This window comes from Eublepharis macularius, chromosome 8 (genome assembly GCF_028583425.1).
Source record: "Eublepharis macularius isolate TG4126 chromosome 8, MPM_Emac_v1.0, whole genome shotgun sequence".
Taxonomy (NCBI): domain Eukaryota; kingdom Metazoa; phylum Chordata; class Lepidosauria; order Squamata; family Eublepharidae; genus Eublepharis; species Eublepharis macularius.
Genome location: NC_072797.1, coordinates 130,146,280 through 130,168,017, shown reverse-complemented (window position 1 = coordinate 130,168,017; position 21,738 = coordinate 130,146,280). Strand labels below are relative to the sequence as shown.

At 42.6% G+C, this 21,738-nt stretch overlaps 1 protein-coding gene across 1 annotated transcript in view; it reads right to left on the bottom strand.

The window, feature by feature from the left end:
- The window catches only part of ENAM (enamelin), a 75,121-nt gene that overhangs the window by 7,529 nt on the left and 45,854 nt on the right, over positions 1-21,738 (bottom strand). The window contains exons 13-16 of the mRNA XM_054987618.1: positions 11,829-11,898; positions 11,685-11,729; positions 9,855-9,896; positions 4,385-4,726 (exon numbers count right to left, since the gene is read on the bottom strand). Coding sequence (XP_054843593.1) covers positions 4,385-4,726; positions 9,855-9,896; positions 11,685-11,729; positions 11,829-11,898 — 499 coding nt within the window. The remainder of the gene's footprint in view (positions 1-4,384; positions 4,727-9,854; positions 9,897-11,684; positions 11,730-11,828; positions 11,899-21,738) is intronic.

Below are 21,738 nucleotides of genomic sequence, written 5' to 3'. Positions count from 1 at the left end.
GTCACGACACGCAGTAAATGTTCATTTATCCAGAAGAATGTTTAATCACATCATAAAATTCATATCCTGAAGGGCTTTCTGTGTAGTCAACAGCACCCAATCAGACACAGAAGGTAGAAACTGGTAGCAGCAGATAATATCTTATTGTTATTCATTGTTATTTTCTGAGGTGTTTTGAATGGGATCCTGTCCTCCACATCCCTCCCTACCTCCAAGCTCCAGTTCTGAGTAGACCTGTACAGGCCCTTTCACATTTTATAATAATAACAACAACATTCTATTTATATACCGCCCTTCAGGATGACTTAACACACTCAGAGTGGTTTACAAAGTATGTTATTATTATCCCCACAATAATCACCCTGTGAGGTGGGTGCAGCTGAGAGAGCTCTGAGAGAGCTGTGACTGACCCAAGGTCACCCAGCTGGCGAATCAAACCCGGTCCTCCAGATTAGAGTCTGGCGCTCTTCTTAACCACTACACCAAACTGGCTCTCTTTTCATTTTATTCTGTTTTTTATCTGATGCTGCCACAACTTTGTGTAAAGCGGTGTGGGTATAAAGTCATAGCCTCCATTTTGTTATGTTATCATGGGACTGAATGTTTCTAGAGCTGGAACCTCCAGGGAACAAGGTAGTCTATCTGGACGTGCCACCAAATCAGGGGAATTAGGCTATGTTTGTAGGACCTCCAACTTCCCCAGTACAGGACTGTGGCAAAAGTGGAATCAGCTGCCTAGGGAGGTGGTGAGCTCCCCTTCACTGGCAGTTTTCAAGAAGAGGCTGGATGAATACTTATCAGAGATGCTTTAGGCTGATCCTGCACTGGGCAGGGGGTTGGACTAGATGGTCTGTATGGCCCCTTCCAACTCTATGATTCTATGATTCTATGATAATCCAGAGGAAATCAGTTGGAGAGACCACTGCAGGGAGAAGCAGGGAAGGCACTCCACTTTCAAACTCTTCATTTGCTGTGCAGATGTCACCGCACAACAGTCCATAACAACACAGCAACATAAGCCTCTACAAAATCACCACAGTGTACTGAATCTCCCTCCTCACTTTGTCATTTGAACATTTCTCATATAGCAGGGCACGAAGAATGAATCTTTCTGACGCAGAGAGTTAGGTGGTTTTATACAGATTAAAAACGGGATTTAGATCTATCCATCATCATGAACAGGGAACTGGGTTTAATATAAAAGTTCAAAGTTCATTCTGAGCGATCACCCACCCTTATTTACAAGGGGTAATCCACTTTTTCTCAAATGCTTGAGAGAAAGCACTGACATTATCGAGGTATACGTTTTTACACTTCTAAACAAGTTTTCATTCTCATTGCTAGCATCTCAAAGGAATTTAGATGTATACATATATATAATGCCAATATATTTCTTTAATGCTCTCAGGACAGCAAGATATCTTGCCCAACTTGACTTTCCCCATCCTTTCGTCACCCCCTTTGTATTGTTAAAGGCGGTAGAAAAAGAGATACTTCAAACACCCTTTCTGTAGATACCAGATACCAGACTTCTTGATGATATCTTACTAGGGGTGATGGTTAGGACCTGGTTGCTCAGTCAAATACCTCATTAACACAGGCTTTGTATCGGCCTCTACAAACCTGAAGAAAACTTTACTCCCTCAACAATCTATAACCCCCTAAACCACAGAATAAGCCTAGAACTTTTTTTAAAAAAAAAATTAACCTCATACGTAATTGAAATAAATATATGGCAACAATAGTGAGAAATCTACACGTAAACATCCACACAAAGTTTGTAAATATCTTTTTTTAAAAGTCCATCTGCAGTTGTCATCTATATGACATATAGATTATGGGAGGTGGGTATTTGGCTCTTCAGTGTTGTAATATAAGTCCTTTAGCTATGGTAAGGGCATGGTGGGTCCATTTTCATCGACTCTCAGGCGACTTTACCACACTGCCAACCTATAACCCACAACCCACAGAATAAGCCTGAATAAAACTTTACTTCACAAATTACAAGCCACTTAATAAACCTAAATAAAACGTTACAACCTATAACCCACAAGCCATAGAATAAATCTGAGTTAAACTTTACCCCACCAACAGCCTATAATCCACTAGCTCTGCCATTTGAAGCATGTTGGCCGTTTTCACACTGCTTACTGTCCACGGAACATTGAGCCGAGCTCCCGGAACGACAGCGTCTTCCTAGCGCAAATTGCGCTAGGAAGACGCTGGGCGAATCCACATTACTCATTCTAAGTCGCATGTTCCCTGCATTCCCCGCGCAATCCCGAGTGCCGGTCACATTACCTCATTAAACAGACGCATTTCATTCACATTTCTCCCGAATATGTGGTCACAGGTTTTCAACGGGAGTTTCACGGTGGCCGTGAACGGGCCAATGCGCAATTTACGCAGTTTTTTTAAAAAAGACCCCCGTTCCTGTCTCTCCGGCCATTCCGAGAGTTCCTATTGGCTGATTCAACTTGCAAGTGCTCCGTAGTCTGCAAAAGACTGTTTTTGACTTCATAGCATTGCATTTATTGATTATGCTGTTTCTGAATCAAATCTGGTAGTTTGAAAAATCAGTTTGGGGTGAATCCATCCTCAGAACGGACTTGCGAAACTTCCTTTTTAACTGTTTTTTATTTTTTTTATTTTATATTACTGTAATATCGAAATTATGGTGAATCAATCATTTGAAATAAAGAAAACACAGAGCAGGACCTCCATCACTCCTCCATGTTTCCCCCAAGTTATAATCGGTCCTCAATGACATTTTACATTTCCTCGAAAACTGTCAGGGAGAGAACCATCAGAGCTGTCAGTGGGGGAAAGAGAGGCATCATTATCTTCAATGATGTTTCTTTATAAGGCAAGATCGAAATAACGGAAAAGTGCGCTAAAAAATTTTTTTTAAAAATGGGCGGGGAAAAAAGGTCCTGCCCAAAAAAGCGGTTTTCGAGCGGCCGTGTGACTGGAGGGATGTGCGAGAAAGACGGATTGGAAGTAGGAATGTGAACGAAGAGGAAAAAATCGCGGATTGGAGGCAAACGGATAATATCCGATAAACATGCGGGTAATGGGTGAATGTGGATTTGACCGCTGTCGCTCCGGGAGCTCGGCGCGATGTTCTGTGGCCAGTAAGCAGTGTGAAAACGGCCTACAACAGCTGTGCAGATTTTGAATTAGTTTTGAGCTTGCTATGGGCTGCTAGATTGTGTATTGCTGGAGAAAAAAGCAGCAGCATTATGGATGAGAGTTTGGAAGATACCGTTTTAAAATCACTAATGTATTACTGTGCAGACCACAGAGAAATCTTGAGGTTTATGCAAATAATCTGACAGGAAAATATGGACTTTACATTCCAAGACAGGTTATTGCCTTAATTTTTTTTAAAAAAAATCTGTACATAATGTTTGATACTGTATTGTTTGCAACAGTTTCTAATAATACATACTCACCCTGACTTATGTAGGGGGGGATGCAAAATGTGAAGAAAAAGGAAGCTCGGGCCTTTGGCTATGTTTACTACTTAAACATAAGTTTGTGGCCATTTTTCTTAATATAAGCTCCTGGGTCCGGAAGAATATTGGACCCTGGTGTGTGTGTACAATGATGTCACTACTGCAAGTGATGTCATCACGTCTCCCCCACTTCTGGGCAGGATGGCTGGTCGCTCCTGGGTGCAGTGTGGGAGGCCAGGTGGCTAGGTAGACGGGCCACTCTTCCTGGGCAGTGCTGCACAGGAGGTAGGTTGGCCACACACCCTGGCCCTGCTCAGGGAGGGAGCTGCCTGGAAACTGGGGGAGGGGCCAAGTGTCTCGTATTTTTCACCCAGACTGGACTGTCTGGGTGAAAAATGGACACCTGGCTACCCTACAACCAGCTGACAAACAAAAACACAGCAGGTGGCTAGAGTGCGGCAATGGGGAAATCTGCTCCACCTGAAATTTTGCTGGTGATAAAACTGTTACAAACACAGAGCCTTATCAGGAGGGGGGAAAGGCATCAACTTTATCTTCCCCCCTGCTTTGACTAACCAAACAAAAGAGCACTGCTTTCCAAGTAACAACATAAAAAGATCTCTTCTGTGCTGTGAGAGACCAAAAGGGCATCTAATCCAGCATTATGTTTGGTCTAAGGGATTCTTTTAGAAAGCTTACAAGCAGAGCAGCCGATCCGTTAGACTGGCCAAACTAGTGCCGTGGATAGAACCTTTCACTTGTAACCAGTCAAGGGTTTATTACGTATCACTTCAAGTGATGGTTGTGTATTCTTGCCTCGGCAGATCTTGTCTCCATTTTTAAGCACACTTGTAATGACCAACCTGAATACAAATGAGCACATGACTTTTATTAATTTTCTGAGGGCATCGAAATTGCTTGCTCACCTGAGGTTGCTGTGGCTGGACCCTCTTGGGCTGATACACGGGCCCCTGGTGGTGAATCTGAGGAGAGCTGGTACTTGGAGGCTTCTTCGGTGGCTGCTGTATTTTTGGATGTGGCTGTTGTTGTATTGGCTTGTGTGGCTGCTGTGGCATCTGTGGCTGCAGCTTCGGCCTTTGGATTGGCTGCCTGGCCGCTGGAGTTTGGTGTGGCTTACGCTGGGGCAGCCTGGCAGCTTGATGTGCTGGTGTTTGTTGCGGCCAGATGTAAAATCTCTGCCGAGGCTGAGGGAACAGTTGCGGGTAGCTCGGACGGTAGCCATATAACAAAGGTGCCAACTGAGCCAGCTGAAATAAAATGTTGAAAAAACACTCAGTGAGATCCTATTATGTCATCTCATTTAGCTGCTAGCAAGTGGTGGATATTACCTTCGGCTACACGCTCTTTGCTTCTCAGAGCAAAGAGAGGTTTCAGATACAGCACTACTAGGTGTTTTATTAGAAAGCTGTGTTAATTTATTGTGATTTTATCTTGTATATTTTATCTTCTGTTGTAACCCGCCCTGAGCCTGCTTGCGGGGAGGGTGGGATATTATTATTATTATTATTATTATTATTATTAATTATTAATTATTATTATTATTAAGCCAGTTTGGTGTAGTGGTTAAGAGTGTGGGACTCTAATCTGGAGAGCCGGGTTTGATTCCCCACTCCTCTGCTTGAAGCCAGCTGGGTGACCTTGGGTCAGTCACAGCTTTTCAGAGCTCTCTCAGCCCCACCCACCTCACAGGGTGTTTTGTTGTGAGGATAATAATGACACTTTGTAAACCGCTCTGAGTGGGCATTAAGTTGTCCTGAAGGGCGGTATATAAAACGAATGTATAATCATAATCATAATCATAATCATAATCATAATCATAATCATAATCATAATCATAATCATAATCATAATCATAATCATAATCATAATCATAATCATAATCATAATCATAATCATACAGGGTTGTTTCCTGGGACCTTGGGAGGTCTGCAATAATTGCTTTTTTTCTAAATTTGCAATAATTGTTTTATTTATAAATATAAATCATAAAAAGTAGAATGCAAGTGAGTATCCACCCAACAGGGAAGGAGGCGTGGTATCCACCCAAGAGGGAAGGAGGCCTGATCTCATCAGATCTCGGAAGCTAAGCAGGGTCATTACTTGGATGGGTGACCCACCAAGAAAGACTCTGCAGAGGTAGGCACTGGCAAACCACCTCTGCCTCACACTTACCGTGAGTGACAGGCCCTTACTGGGGTCACCGTAAGTCTCTTGGGATTTGATGGCACTTTACACACATGATTCCAGCCGGTTGTTCAAGGCTGCACTTTCCAGTAGCATTGAATTCTAGCTAAAAATGGACCACCTCCCTTCTAAACTACAAAACTATGTGTGAGAAGCAGCAGTCTGCCAAGCACTCGTCCCAGAACCTGCTCCTGCTTATTTAGGAAACATCCCCTTGCAATCAAAGGTTTTTCTTTCAAATCCCAGCCTTTATTCAGCTGACACTGGGCAAAATTAATAGAGTAGGCCCATTCACAGTACTCAAGGCAGGGGAGGTTCGTAACACACCTCTGACTGTCATTAGGCCTAATGGGTTGACTTGAATACTATATCCAGGGCTATTGCCTCCTTATGTGCATGGGGCAAGTGATGGGTTTTCCGTGAGTATATAGCTTCCGTTCACGTGCATGGAAGCTGTATGTATATGGAAGATCTTAGCACTGCCCGGTTCACATGAGAGAGCGATCTTGTGCAGGAGAGGCATTGCAAATACCTTCAGTTTCCTGATACAAGCAGAAAGGAGGCTCCCAGTTTGTACGATGGGAAGGCCCGCAAAGCCTGTAACCACGACATTTTTTCTGGGAAAAGAGGTGGTGGAACTCAGTGGGTTGACCTTGGAGAAAATGGTCACATGGCTGGTGGCCCCGCCCCCTGATCTCCAGACAGAGGGGAGTTTAGATGGCCCTCCGCGCCGCTCAGCGGCACGGAGGGCAATCTCAACTCCCCTCTGTCTGGAGATCAGGGGGCGGGGCCACCGGCCATGTGACCATTTTTAAGAGGTGCCAGAACTCTGTTCCCCCGCATTCCTGCTGAAAAAAAGCCCTGTCTGTAACAGCCAGGGAATTATATTCCGTATGTCAATAACAGTAACAGTTGCTGTGCTGTCTGGGTAACGTCTAGCATTTTACCAAGTACAACCTACTGTCATTTTGAATGCTTGCAAAATGTCATAATGCTCATGAGAAGTGCTCAGGAACAGAGAGGGGGAAGAAAGATGCGGTGGGAGAAATATTTGATTTGTAATTACACCTCCCAACGTGTTTTGCTTGTAGCTTCGTCAGGAACTCTCTAAAGCAGCAACCTCTCTGAATTCTCACCTTGCTCAAGCTACAAGTGAAATACACTGGGATCATAATTACTAATCAAATATTTCTCCCGCTGCACCTTGTTTTTTCCTTGCTTCTTGGGCTTTGCTTTGGTGCGGCCCTTTTCTTCTGCTCAAAAGAAAAGTAGACCATTGAAGGAAGATGTGTATGTTTTACTATATGAGATCCCCTGTTCATGGCTGACTCTGCTGAGAATCATAATGTTGAAAGAGATAAGGATATATTCTGGGTCTTTATTTTTATTGTTTTGAAGTAAGTTAAACCTATAAAACTCTGCAGCACAGAGTTCATCTTGCTCAGTACAGTCTCCTTGGCCAGGTAAAATCTCTTTATATCCTCTGGCAGACAAAGATCTTTCCCAGTCACGCTATTCTAAGACTGTTGACATCGGTGAACTTAGGGCTTTCCCGCACATTTGACTTATTCCTAATTTTCTTAGCAGTCAATCCCAAAGTACTGGGATCAATTTCAGTATGAATCTTTGGCATATCTGCCTTCCCTTTGCATTTTTACAGTTGTGGAGTTAGTTTATTTTGTTCTGTACATTGCTTAAATAATCAGGATTTTCAAGCGAGGTTGCTGTCGTTTTCATCGGCGAGGTCACAGCACACACACACTCCTTTTTTATTTTTTTGTGCATGTTTATAATATTATATCAATATAAAGACAGAATTGTTTTTAAAAGATTAAAAATGAACACATGGAGAAGGCTTAGTGTGGGGAAGCATAAAAAGGGTGCAGCTCCACCACCCATACCTAACTCCCCCCCCCTTGGGCCAAATCAAAGGGCCTCCCCAGGTTGACCCAAACTGGGACAAACTGACCTCTTTTGGGATGAAGTCCAGTGCAGCAATGATGACAAGCTTTTCAAACCATGCTGCTTTTTTTGCTGCCAGAAGTGGCCACCCCCTGCCCCCACAGCTTTTGCAATTAAAAATCATTTTCCTGGCATTATATTGACCTAATGTCATAACAGTACATACAGCAGATTCTCTAATCTCCTAGCTTCATGTTTTTGAAAAAAAGGAAGTCTCTAGCCCTTTCCTTTGCAGAGATATAAGGAATAAAGCATATCTCTGAAATAGGCTAGCCCTGACCTGGGTAGCCCAGGTGAGCCTGGTCTCATCAGATCTCAGAAGCTAAGCAGGGTTGGCCTTGGTTAGTAATTGGATGGGAGACCTCCAACAAAGACCAGGGTTGCAGAGGCAGGCAATGGCAAACCAACTCTGTTAGTCTCTTGCCATGGAAACCCCACCAGGGGTCGCCATAAGTCAGCTATGACTTGACAGCATTCTCTACCACCACTGCAATAGAATGAGCTAGTGACTATGTTTTTTTTTTAAAGTGAAAGCTTTGATTTCAGAGAATCTGCTGCATGTATTGCTAGAATGGTAGGTTGATACAACATGATGAGAATGATGATTAAAAGAAGAAAACAAAACCAGGAGGGTGGGAGGAAGGAGTATTTCAATGCTGATTTATGTCAAATCATCGAAAAGTGGGTTGCAAGGGAAGTGGGCGGAATAAATAAAAATGAAAGCAACATTACATGTTAGGAAAAAATCAACTCCAAACAAGCTTCCAGAAGATCGGGATAAACGTGGTCTCAAGAGAAGGGGGGGGGGGAAACAGGGGCAATTGAAAAACCTGAAGCAAAAACTAAAGGGAAAAAAATCTATACAGAAATCAGGGGCTAAATCAAAGCAGTACAGAACTGCTAGAAAGAAACCCGCGCAGAAAACCCCTTAGACTGGTATAATTTGGCTTAAGATTGCACTGTAGGACTGTAAAGCATGTGCTCTACCATATCCAGAGCGCTAGAGGAGATCTGATTCTGTTCAGCTCTCCTGGCTATCCTTAAAGCACATCCGTTTTCGGTGTGCTGCTCTGACTTGCGCCTGTTGGGTGTTAATCTGGTTGTCCTATTATTGACTATTTGTTGCAGCATTTTTAATTAGGAATAACACAGAATTTGTGCCAAATTCAATTTATGATACTGTAGTTCTGCTGGAGAGTGGCAGTATCTAGGACGTCATTATGCCTCTGATTTAATTTCTCTTGGGGGGGAAATATTATCACTTGTTGAATATACAAAATCTTGCAGGTTGCTAGCCAGAGGGGGGAAACTGGGATAAATGTAAGTCAGCAAAGACTCACAGTGCAATCCTAAGCAGAGTTACTCCAGTCTAAGACCATTGACTTCAATGGGCTTAGACTAGAGTAACTCTGCTTAGGATTGCACTGTAAATATTTAAAAAATTAACAGTCTAGGACTGGCAGCTGGATGTGCAAACAAGCCTTGTGGCAAGGGAAAGCTTACCCGGTTTCCTGCCATGGCAATGTTCTGCCCCCAGCGCCAGCCCTCCTCCCCACTGATCTCCAGCAACAGCAAAAATGAGGGATGAGAATATCGTGACATCACTTCCAGTTGTACCCAGAAATGACATCGCAACACACTTGTAACCCCGCCCCCCCTCGGTATCTATGGTTTTTATCATAGTTATTGAGGAATTCCTATAGCATTGTGATGTCACTTTCACATACAACTGGAAGTGACATCACATAGCACCTCCCATTTTGCTCCCGCTTGAATGAACAGCCCAGCTGGCAACGCTAGGGGAAGAGCATGGGCATGGTGGCACCCAGCTTTGGCCTGTGTGCCCAGCCAGCAGGATGAAGCTGAATGGCACCACACTAGTGACACAGAACGTGAGCTGGCAAGGAGGAGCATGGGCACAGCATCCCGTATACCAGCCTGAGCACAGTGCAGCCAGCAAAACGCAGCACAGCAGTGCCTCTTCTTCCTCTAGCCCACTGCTGTTCCATCTACAATCAAATTAAGTTTGTATGGTGGCAGGAGGAGGACGGGCCCTTTTCCAGGGCTCTATTGGCCTCTCAGTCTGCTTCTGCTGGCTGTATCTTTTGTGGCAACTTCTTTCTATCCACATCTCAAAATTATTCATTATGGAGATGGAGAGGATGAATAATTTCGATCCAGTAGTACATCAAGGGTATGTTTCAAGAATTAAGGAAAGAGTGAACTTACTTGTGGTGAGTTCAGATATGAATACGGACCAAACTGCATCATCTGTGAGCAAATAAATTTTATTATTCTGCATTTCCTTTAAATCCAGATGACCACAAACAGTAACACAACATAACAGATGAACGTCTTCCTGATGTTGTAAATATGCATTGTAAAGTGTGCTTCCCCCATGGTCTGACTCCAAATTCTATTCAGTTGAGTAGCACTGCAGTACTACTCAATAACCATGTTGGTTATTTAAATAACCATGTTGGTTATTTAAAATGCCAGAAATGCAAAGTCTCCTTTAAGCATGGAAATCCTAAAATTAGCCAAGTTGGCTAAATAATAAATCGAGGATCCCAGCCTTATAAGTAGAGATTTAAAAATTAGACCATTTTAAACCAGATGCGATAGAAATTTTGCCCTCAGTTTCATCATAAGGAGGGAAATATTTTCCAATGACCCGAGAGGGCATATCTCAGTATTGCCCCTCTCATTAGAGTTTGTATATGTAATCCCCTTTTGACTGAGTACGACTAGAAAGGCCTTGTGGCTGGTGAACATGACTGTATTACACAGCCTGACTACGCCATGAAAAGAAACCTCAGGATATGACTGGAGGGCATCAAATACAGCAACCTGGAAGCCAAGCAGGTCTGTGTCTTGTTGCTTTCTAGATGGGAGATCTGTTGGGAACCCTAAGCAAGCCACCATGAGTTTATTTTATCTTGTTATATTTGATTTATATCCAGGGATTTTTTTCAGCCGGAATGCGGTGGAATGGAGTTCCGGAACCTCTTGAAAATGGTCACACGGTTGGTGGCCCCGCCCCCTGATCTCCAGACAGAGCAGAGTTTTAGATTGCCTCCGCACCGCCAATCTCAACTCCCCTCTGTCTGGAGATCAGGGGGTGGGGCCACCAGCCGTGTGACCATTTTCACCGAGGGCAACCCACTGAGTTCCACCACCTCTTTTCTCACCCGAAGCAATTCACATCATTCTCCCGTCCTCCATTTATCCTTACAACAGCCTTGTGAGGAAGGATAAGCTGAAAGAGTGTGATTGCCCCATGATCACTCAGCAAGCTTCCATGGTAGAGTGGGGAGCTGGACCTGGGCTGCCCAGATCCTAGTCCAACGCTTTATGCCACGCTGGTTCTGTGAAGGAAGCTGCAAATGGTGATCCAGAATGTGAGGTCTGCCAATGTGTTTTGGGCATCCAAAAGCAAAGAATAAATCTTGATAGGGGGGGTGCTTCAGAAGACCACAGAAGGCTATCCTCTTTGGATCTGCAAGGAGGACTTCTTCGGAAATAACTGCCCCTGTTGTAAGTGGACTCCTGGCTTGCAATCAGCCAGCATTTCATAATGGCTGCCATTTTGTGAATGGTTCCACCCCCCCTTGGCAGCCATTTTGCTGTGGCAACCATTACCCATTCTCAAAAGTACCCACAAGCTCAACAAGGTTGAGACCCCTGAAGTAAATTATAAATAAGTGGTCAAGTTGCAGGGTGAAACACATTCAAATGCTTCCTGTAGAACATGGAATGCTGTAGTTGGCCTAGGGGGAGGGTCACGCTCCTCTAGCTCTCCCACTACGATTCAGCTGAGCAGCAGGGGGAAATTCTGGGGGCAGTTGGCATTGCGGGTGATACCATCATGCCAGTTCTGGCACTACCTGGAAGTGACATCATCATGACATCACTTCCAGGTCATGACATCACTGGTTTGGCCTCTCAGAGGCAGTCTCCCACCAGTTGCCAGTCTTGGGCTGGCAATCCTAAGTCAGCCTGCCCTGAAAGTCAAGCACTCTTCTTACTATCTTGGAAGATAATGATATATATACTTACTTCTTCACTCTTGCTCCCAAATCCTGCTTTGCGGGGTTTGCGCAGCTAAAGTGAAAAAAGAACAAGAGGAGTGCTATGATCTTATGCCGACACAGATTTATTTTAAAAGTAAAAGTAAAAGTTGGCTAGTGCCAACATGCTCACCGGTATTGCACAAGTTATGCTCACAAGGCACAGGCATAGGACGATTATCTTCATCCTTCTCCTTCCCAGTCTGTAAACAGAAGTTATAAAGAGGCACGTATTAGGAAAACATTTCATCACACACATTAGGCTATTCAATTTAGCACACAAGTGTGATTATATCATGTAAGTATTTGAAATGCGGGTATCTTTGGATCATCTTCACACAGTGTGCAACCTAATGCTTCCAGTTCATTTATTCTATAAACTTCTATGGTTCCAGTTGACCAACTGGAAGTGGGGGGACCCAGAAGGACTTGCAGGAGCCTCTCATCCCCCCCCCCCGCACCATGTCCTCTTTCCCTTCCCTGCCCCCCATAGCCTCTTGTCATGGATATGGCTAAAACTTAAGAGCTGAGGATAATAGAGTCCCCTCTACAAAATTAACCAGTCAGCTGGGAATTATTCAAATTCAAGGTGCATGAAATGCATAAATCACATATGGGTTATATAATTCATAAATATACCATTCATAAATAAATGTGCAATATTCATACAGCCTCAGACAGATACAGTAACCGATCACTCCTGTCTGAAAATATATACAGTCAATAAAGTGCAGAAAGTGCAAAATAGACGGCAGGTGGTGTAATGTCCTTCAGCCAGCATCTGCTCCCAGACGTCCTTGCCCTACGGACATTCGGCTGTTTCCGTTTCACTTGTGATATCTTCACACTGTGCTTCCTCAGGGGCACACAATTTATCTGCCGGTTACCACCATTTTCTCATACATTACAATTTCACAGGTAACTCATCAATATCGGCGTCGATTGTATATCCCCTAGATTTGGTCCTTTCACTTTGTCTAGAAAAACAGTTGCCAGGTCTTCTCATGCTCCCAGTGGGAAGAGAGGACCCATCTTTTTTTCCCTGTTTGTGCACACGCTTCGATTCAGCCTGCTTGGGGCCCCAATCGGCCCGCGATGAAGCATGGGAACTCTCCTGGCTCCTGCACAAAAATGTAATTCCCAGGATGTCACTCTCCCCTGTGTCCCGGTTGCATGGTGCTGGCTGAGCCAGGCCTAGTTGCATGGTGGGGAGCCTGAAAGGACTTGTGTGGTGTACTTCACGTTCCCCTGTTTCCCTTCCTCATGCTATTTCTTCTTATCCTTTTGGCAGCCTCCATATGCTCACCTTTCCCTACGCCCGTGGCCATTTTCACACATCTCACCGGCCGCACAAAATCGCACAAAACTCCTGGAATGACGGCATCTTCCTGCTGTGATTTCCCGTCATGACTCTGGTTTGTGGCGTGATTCAATCGTGCCAAGAAGACGCCATCATTCTGGGAGTTTTGTGCAATTTTCCGCGGCCGGTAAGATGTGTGAAAACAGCCCTTCTCTCCTTCAAAACCACTAAACAACTTACCTTGTATCTGTCCCCCATCTTCATCTATATTTACTAATTTACTTCATTTACATACTGCCTTTCTTCACAACGGGGACCCAAAGCAGCTTACATCATTCTCCTTGCTTTCATATTATCCTCACAACAACCATGAGAGGTAGGCTTGGCTGAGAGTGTGTGACTGGATCAAAGTCATCCAGTGAGCTTCCACAGTAGAGTGGGGATTCAAACCTGGGTCTCCCACATCCTACTCCGAAACTTGAGCCACTACATTACATTGACTTTAGGGGGAGGTGCTGTTGAGCAGCAGCAAGCAGCCAGGCCTAAGTGAGTCATGCTAGTCATGTGGTATCAAGTCATGTGGTTGTCATTTTGGGGGCTGGCCCTAGTGGGCTCTCCCTCAAGGCCCAAACAGTCCTGGAAAGGGCCCTGCCTCCCCCTATCTTTTCCTGACAGAAAGCAAGCCTGGAATACTGACTTAACTGTTACTTGGTTGCCTAGCAACAGCCAAGTTGAAGCTACGGACATACCTTTAATTGTTTTGGGGTTTTTTAAAACCCCAATCTTTCTTTTTCTTTCTTTTTTAGATTTCAGATTTTTCTGCAACCCTGGGGCTCTTTTCAGGAGTTTAGGAAGATCTGTCTTGTCCATTCATGACTTTAGTCTCTGGATTTAAGTATCCCTAGATCAGGGACACTTCACTATTAGTATACAGGATATTTTTAGCTTTGGAAATTATGTTTTGTTATTTGATCAATGATTCCAACATTACATAGGGTTGACAAACATAATGTGCAAAAGGTCCATCTGTGGTTGTTCACTGGTGATGGCTGTTTTGTACATGAGACACTTCAGCTGATATTGCAGTCAATGTGTGACTGATGAACATCTATGCCTGCATTGATTGTAATATGTGGTGTCAAGAAGGTTTTTTGCGAACTGAAGAGTAATGTGGAGAAGAACTTTGCAGCATATAATACAGCTTTCTCGTTTTAAGTACAGAAGATCTTGACCTTGGTCGAATCCACATTCACCCATTACCCGCATGTTTATCGGATATCTTCCGTTTGCCTCCAATCTGTGATTTTTTCCTCTTCGTTCACATCCCTGCTTCCAATCCGTCTTTCTTGCGCGTCCCTCCGGTCACATGGCCGCTCAAAAACCGCTTTTTTGGGCAGGACCTTTTTTTCCCCGCCCATTTTTTTAAAAAAAAATTTAGCACACTTTTCCGTTATTTCGATCTTACCTTATAAAGAAACATCATTGAAGATAATGATGCCTCTCTTTCCCCCACTGACAGCACTGATGGCTCTCTCCCATTTCTTTTTTGGAAATTTGGAAGCATGTGGGAAGCTTTTGTGGGCATTTCCTATGCAGGACAGTTCAGTGCCTGAAGTTTACTGAAGTTTCACTTCCTTGGAGTGTCATTATTTTGATATTTCATAATTTCGATATTACAGTAATATAAAATAAAAAAATAAAAAACAGTTAAAAAGGAAGTTTCACGAGTCCGTTCTGAGAATGGATTCACCCCAAAATGATTTTTCAAACTACCAGATTTGATTCAGAAACAGCACAATCAATAAATCCAATGCTATGAAGTCAAAAACAGTCTTTGCAGACTACGGAGCACTTGCAAGTTGAATCAGCCAATAGGAACTCTCAGAACGGCCGGAGAGACAGGAAGTGGGGGGGGTTTAAAAAAACGCATAAATTGCGCATTGGCCCGTTCACGGCCACCGTGAAACTCCCGTTGAAAACCTGTGACCACATATTCGGGAGAAATGCGAATGAAATGCGTCTGTTTAATGAGGTAATGTGACCGGCACTCGGGATTGCGTGGGGAATGCGGGGAACATGCGACTTAGAATGAGTAATGTGGATTCAACCCTTATGAAATTAATCACCATCAAACAATCATGTTTGTTTTAGTCAATTTCCTATAGGTCACTGCTCTATTTGCAAAGAAATTCATTTGGGACAATGGAGAATTGCTCTCTAAAAAGCTCAAATAGATGAAATGCTGTGAGTCTGCAACTGAATTTCCCAATAGTATTTCTCTCTCTCTAAAAATCAGGTACAAAGGCTCCCAGATTGGATCAGAACCCTAGTATATAAGAGAAGGAGATTTAAACCTTCCGCCTTTTGTGGTTTAAACCTTCCGCCTTTTGTGGTTTTTTTGTCTTAAAATGGCCCCAGACAGCTGCTGGCTGAATTACTCCCCAAGAGGGAAGGCTTAAACCTCCTCCTCCTTCAGCAGCGTTACAGTCTAAGTCCAAATCAAGCACCCATGAACCTGATTTGTATAGGAATAAAATGTTCAGAGCTCCAGCCATAGAACTTCCAGGATCTTGTCTGTCTTAAATCATGGGTTGCTAAAACTGCAAGTGAGAAGATCTGGCCACGATTCTAAAGGACTGACTGAGAAGACATCATCAGGCGTTCTTTGATTCTGTGGCCTGCAAAAGAGCTTTAGGGAAAGCAGAAGAGAAGGTTGCAGATACCTACTTAAGCATCCTCATGAACACTGAATTTAAATAGCGTGACCGATTCTATGCCAGGCAGTGACCTTTACTTTCTTGTCTCCCTTCACCCCACAGTTAATCACTATAACTCTTTTTACAAAACGTTGAGGATTTGAGGACACAAACAGCTGATGTGGTAATATTGTTCCTGCACTGTACCATTTCAGTCTTAAACTGGGATGAATTCTGCTCATTAAAAAAAAAAAAACCCTGTGTCCAGGGGTTTTTTTCCAGTAGGAACGCACTGGAACGGAGTTCCGGCACTTCTCGTGACCGGTGGTCACGCCCCCCTGATCTCCAGACAGAGATCAGTTCCCTTGGAGGAAATGGCCATTTTGTAAGGGGGCCTGTGTGTTTTCCTGTCATTTTCCCCTTGAGAGTTCCAACCCCTCTTATCCCAGAAAAAAAGCCCTGCCTATATCCAAATCTAGCATATTGAAGAAAAGGCTAGGCACACTTATAACCCTTCTCCCTGGTATCAGATTTAATGAGTGCTGGGAGCTTTTGTAATTATGAAGCATATACCTCAGTCAGTATAGTCCAAGACTCGTTTTACTACAGGATTCATCTAACTATGTGGATCTGCACATTCTGAAAAGCCCCAGTAAACAGATATGAAATACCTGCTGGTAAATTTCTGTTGCAAATGTTGCTTCCTTTAACATGGAGACCCTTTATTAAATTGGTTAAGAATGCATCCCACAACAGCTAGGCGATGCCTGAAAGGGGGGGAAAAGAACACAGGATTAGGTGGATAGCTGTGTTTGTCTGTAGTAATAGAACAAAATTCAAGTAGCACCTTAAAGGCCAATAAAATTTTCCAGGTATGCGCTTTCATGAGTCGAAGCTCACCATGTCAGATACCAGGCAACCTGTCATATTGTTGTTGTTTTTAATAGAAAGCAGTGGTGAATGACCCCATTACTCCCAAGGTTGACCAATGAATTGAGCTTTGATTCATGAAAGCTTATATCTTAGAAAAATGTGTTGGTCTTTAATGTGCTTCTGGACTTGAATTTTGTTCTAAGCATAACATAATTGGGAATTATTTAAAGTAGCAATGAATAATTCCTTAAGCCCTAAAATCATGCACAACTGTTATGGCACCTGAAATAATGCCCTTAAATTATCAGTAACTAAAGTGAGACAAGTCCATTTGGCTTTACTGCATGTAACTTCCAGTGAAAGCATTATGACATGTGTGTGAGTTTGCTGTACACTTGCTTTTGGATAATTTTTACACATACTCAAGAGTCAAGACCCTCCACATTCAAAAGGTATAACGGTAACCTGTCATGTAAAACTGTGGAACGTTGTTAGTACAGTTTGTTTTAAGAGAATGAAGTACTACTGCCTTGATCACCCATTCGTTCAACAGGAGGACCACTGAAGATAGGATGGAGTACGGCAGTCCCAGCTCCTCTTATATTCCAAAACATGCCCCTTCAGAAATGTTTCATTATCATGCCTCTATTCTCTTGACACACTTCTCTTGCCCTTGGGTTGGCAATTAAAAGTTCAGTGGCTCGATTTGACCCTTGGGCAACCAGTTGCAGATCCCTAGCATATGGCCAATAATCCTTTTTAAAAATTGTTGCTTCGTTTATCGTTTCTGATAATGTATTTATAGCGATTGGTACGATGATTCTCAGTGCAATACTAAGAACTCATTCCTGGGAGTAAGCCCCAATCAATAGACCTTAGTAGGATTCTGAGTAGACCTGGGCCGTTTTCACACTACTAACCTGCTTCCGTAACGTTACGAAACGTCGCGCAAAAAAAGCAGAAGATAGTGTCTTCTCGCGAGAGTTTTGTGCGATGTCGTGCAAAACTCTCGTGAGAAGACGCTATCTTCAGCGGGTTTTGCGCGACGTTTCGCAATGTTATGGAACCAGGTTAGTAGTGTGAAAACAGCCCTCGTTAAGATTGCTCTCAAATAGGTTATAGATATGTATCATCCAAACAATCCAAATAAATATATATCATCCAAACAATGCAATTTCATGGACAATTCTATTCTATTGAAATAATTTCCTTCCGTGTATGTGTGTTTCAGATTGTCACCTAGATATAATTTATTTAAGCCAGCACTATCTTCAGTAAATATATTCATAGAACAGGTATGGGAGGATCTGATTACTATAATCTTATCATAGCAAGCATAAAGTATGTCCATAGCAGCAATATACATTTTATGTATGTATTTATTTATGTCATTTATAGTCTGCCTTTCTCGCTGGGACTCAAGGCATATCACATAGCATGAGACAATTAAATCAACAGGATCAGGGCTGCCTTGACTTGATGGAAGTAAAATAAAGTCCAGTGGCACCTTAAAGACTAATGACATCTACGAGTGATTCCGCACATGTTGGATAATGCACTTCCAATCCTCTTTATAGATCATTTGGAACGGATTTTTTTTGTGTGCAGAACAAAAAATCCACCTCAAGCGACTGATAAAGTGCATTGAAAGTGCATTATTCAACGTGTACGGAATCAGCCTACATCAGTATAAGCTTGCATGAGTCACAGCTTTGTTCCTCATAAAAACTCATATTGATATAGGTGTTAATCTTTAAAATGCCACTGGACTTTTGTTTTCGTTTGCTATAACGGACTAAAATGCCATTTGCAATTGACTTTACAGTACAGAAGGGATCTGTATATACTATGGGAGATTTCCTCAACAAATTTCACGGTTTTCCTCAACAAGAGCTCTAAAGGAGGAGCTATAGAAAACTCAAAAAGTTTTGTCAGTTTTCCATTGATGTTCCTTTATGGTCATCATTTTACAATAAACTTTTCATGAGTTTTTAATAGAAATTAGACTGGAAATCACAAAGCATAATGGCAAATCTCACTATTTTTCTCAGATGAAAATTGGAAACATGAGACATATATCTTACAAATTCTCAAAGCGACCCACCCAAATGCTGTCTTTGTTCGATGTTAGTTTTTTTATTGAATACCAGATGGGCACCATAACAAATGTTGACATTTTCTAAGACATTACTCAACCGGGGCAGAAAGAAATAACATTTTGAACTTAAACATCTAAATCTCAAGAATCACTACACAAGCAATTTGACTTGCAGAATTTCTTTTTATTCCGTTGGTTTTTTGACTATCAAGCATCTGGGATAAAATCCATCCCAATTAAGCATGTTTAAGTCCGATTGATTTCAATGGAATCCATGTGCTTGAATCTCTCAGGAAGCTATCCTAAGCAGATCTACTCAGGAGAAAGTCCCATTTTATTCAGTGAGGTTTACTCTAAGGAAAATGTTCTTTAAGATTGCATACCCATGTACTAATAAATACTTCATTTTGGTTGAACCACATTCTCAGTTTTCTTAAAGACTTCTTTTTTTCATGTGATTTTTTTTAAAGATATGAAAAAAAAATGAAGTCTTCTCAATATATGTTTCTACTGGCATTTTTTCTCTTTTTTAAAAAAGTAATCCTGATACTAATTAGACTCATGAAATTAATTTCAAAACTCAAAATAAACTGGAGAATAATAGTAATAGCAATAATAATTACCTCAGGAATGTGGGAAAGTATTCTTGGGATCCTCAGATGGGATAAAGGGGGAAAAATCTAAGACTCAATATACAAGCAATTTGCTCTCCATTCTACAGTTATCAGCCGGGCAACATTTAAATGTTTTTTACAAACTTGCAGCCAATCAGTATGTACAAGACATTTGACGTCACTTTAGGCTTCAGTCTGACATCTGATATAGTATGTAGGCTTTTGAATATGTTATTACAGAAGTTGCCAAATCTCAGTCTCTTATTATATTCATACGAGCTGAAGAGAAACCAGAGTATCTTATTATATTTAATAACAAGTCCTGGGGAAAAGAGCTTAGGAGAGTAATATCCAGAAACTACATCACTTGTTTTAAATAGTAAAGATGGGTATCAAAAGAAAACTTGCTGATTGCCTTGAAAAAACAAACTTTAAGAGTGGGATAATGGTAACTAACAATATCAATGTAATAATGCACATGACCATATACATAGGTAGAATGTCAAAAATACCAGGTGCATCCAGAAATGATAATCATTGCTGCTCCAATACTTAATATTACAGAACCCAGAAAGTAGATCTGTATGTATATATCACACTTACTCATCTCCTTCATCAAGGCTCTTTACCTATGAGTTGGGTCCCAATTTTACTCTTCTGCCCCTTCCCAATTTTACTCAGCAGCTAACTAGGTTTGCCACTAAGACAGCTTTCTGATTACCAGTTTGCTTAGGTGGGCAGAAGTGGGAAAGATCAGCAAGAAAATGAATATAGTTTTTGCTGCACTGGTTACTCTCGTTTCTTAATTTGCACCAAGGCTTAACCAGAATGTCTCGTCTCTGGTTGCAATCTGGAGGGCCAATGGTGGTTTCTTCAAGAGCTGGATTTGGCCCTCAAGACCTCTAGTTGCAGATCCCTGCATTTATTTTTGAAACAATTTGTCTAATTATCACTCCTATCCAGGATTTTTACAGGCAACAGGCTACTAATATAGTTGTTGTCATAACAGACAGGGGTGTTCCTCTGCATTTTCTTTGGTCCTTGCTAATGCAGTTTCTAACGCAGCAAGGGGGACGGGAAGTGGAGAAAGGGAGACCTGCTGAGTCACTCTTTCCTTTCTTGCACTTGACAGAAACATTGTTGTTGCTGAGTTTCTTGTTGAATGGATTGGCATTTCTGTGCACTGCATTACCACTTTCTGCCAGCTGTGACTTTCTGAGAGTCAGTTTGGTGCAGAAGTTAAGAGCGGCAGGACTCTAATCTGGAGAGCCAGGTTTGATCCCCCACTCCTCCGCTTGAAGCCAGCTGGGTGACCTTGGGTCAGTCACAGCTCTCTCAGAGCTCTCTCAGCCCCACCCATGTCACAGGGTGATTGTCATGAGGATAATAATAAAACACTTTTTAAACTGCTCTGAGTGGGTGTTAAGTTGTCCTGAAGGGTGGTGTATACATTTATTTTGTTGTTGTTGTTATCCAACAGAAGCATGGTTTCTGGAGTTCCGGTGAGGAGGTCAAGGAAGCGGATGTCCAGCAAGAGAGCTGCGAGACAGCACAGTTATTTTGCCAGGAGTGGGAGACTCCCACCCGGCTATCTTCCTAGATCAAAGGACAGATCATGAGTTTATCCCGTTTGCATTCCTAAGACGGCTTTTGGGGGAGTCTATCGCTGAGACAGAGGTTTCAACGGTCAGGTCCTGCCTTAAGCAGCCAGAATCGGGGAGAGTCACCTCTACGCTGTGCTGGAGCCTATTACAGGACACTAAGCTTTCCCCTCCTCATTTCTTGATGTTAGAAGATTATAATTAATTTAAGAATGAAGAGAGATTTTCTCCAAGAAGCATGATTTCTGGCTACATGAGTTATCTTGCTGTCTGGGGTAACTTGGCTGCTTAGCAGGGGCATTTTGCAAAGCTTTGTAGCCACTGGCATGCAAGTAGACCTTTGGAAGGACACTGAGGAACAGAGAAAGACTACTGCACTTTCTCCTTGAGGCAATCCTTCAGGGAAGAGCAGATGAAATAATTTTTCGTGTACTACCTGGTAGATGGGGCTGCAGAGGGAGATGGGGAGAATAGTTGGAAGATCCTCCTGCCCATCATAATCTACAAAATTCCAGAAACACTGGATTAATTTAGGGACTCCATTTCTTGGACGGCTTTGGTGACTTTTGTTCATTTTTAAAAATTATTGTTGATCTCCCTTATTTATTAACTTTAGCCTGCCTTTCTTGCTGAGCAGGTGAATTACGGAATATAGAACAATACAATCAAGTAGGGATGCCAACTTCAGACTGGAGATGTGGCATGGAGCTTGGGAAGGGACAATACCTTAGTGGGGTATAATGACATGACAAAGCAGCCATTTCCTTTGGGGAAACTGATCCTTGTAGCCTGAAGACTATGGTTGGCCTTTTGCTAAAATGCTGGAGCATCCCTAGAGAAGCACTGATGTCACTTCCTGGC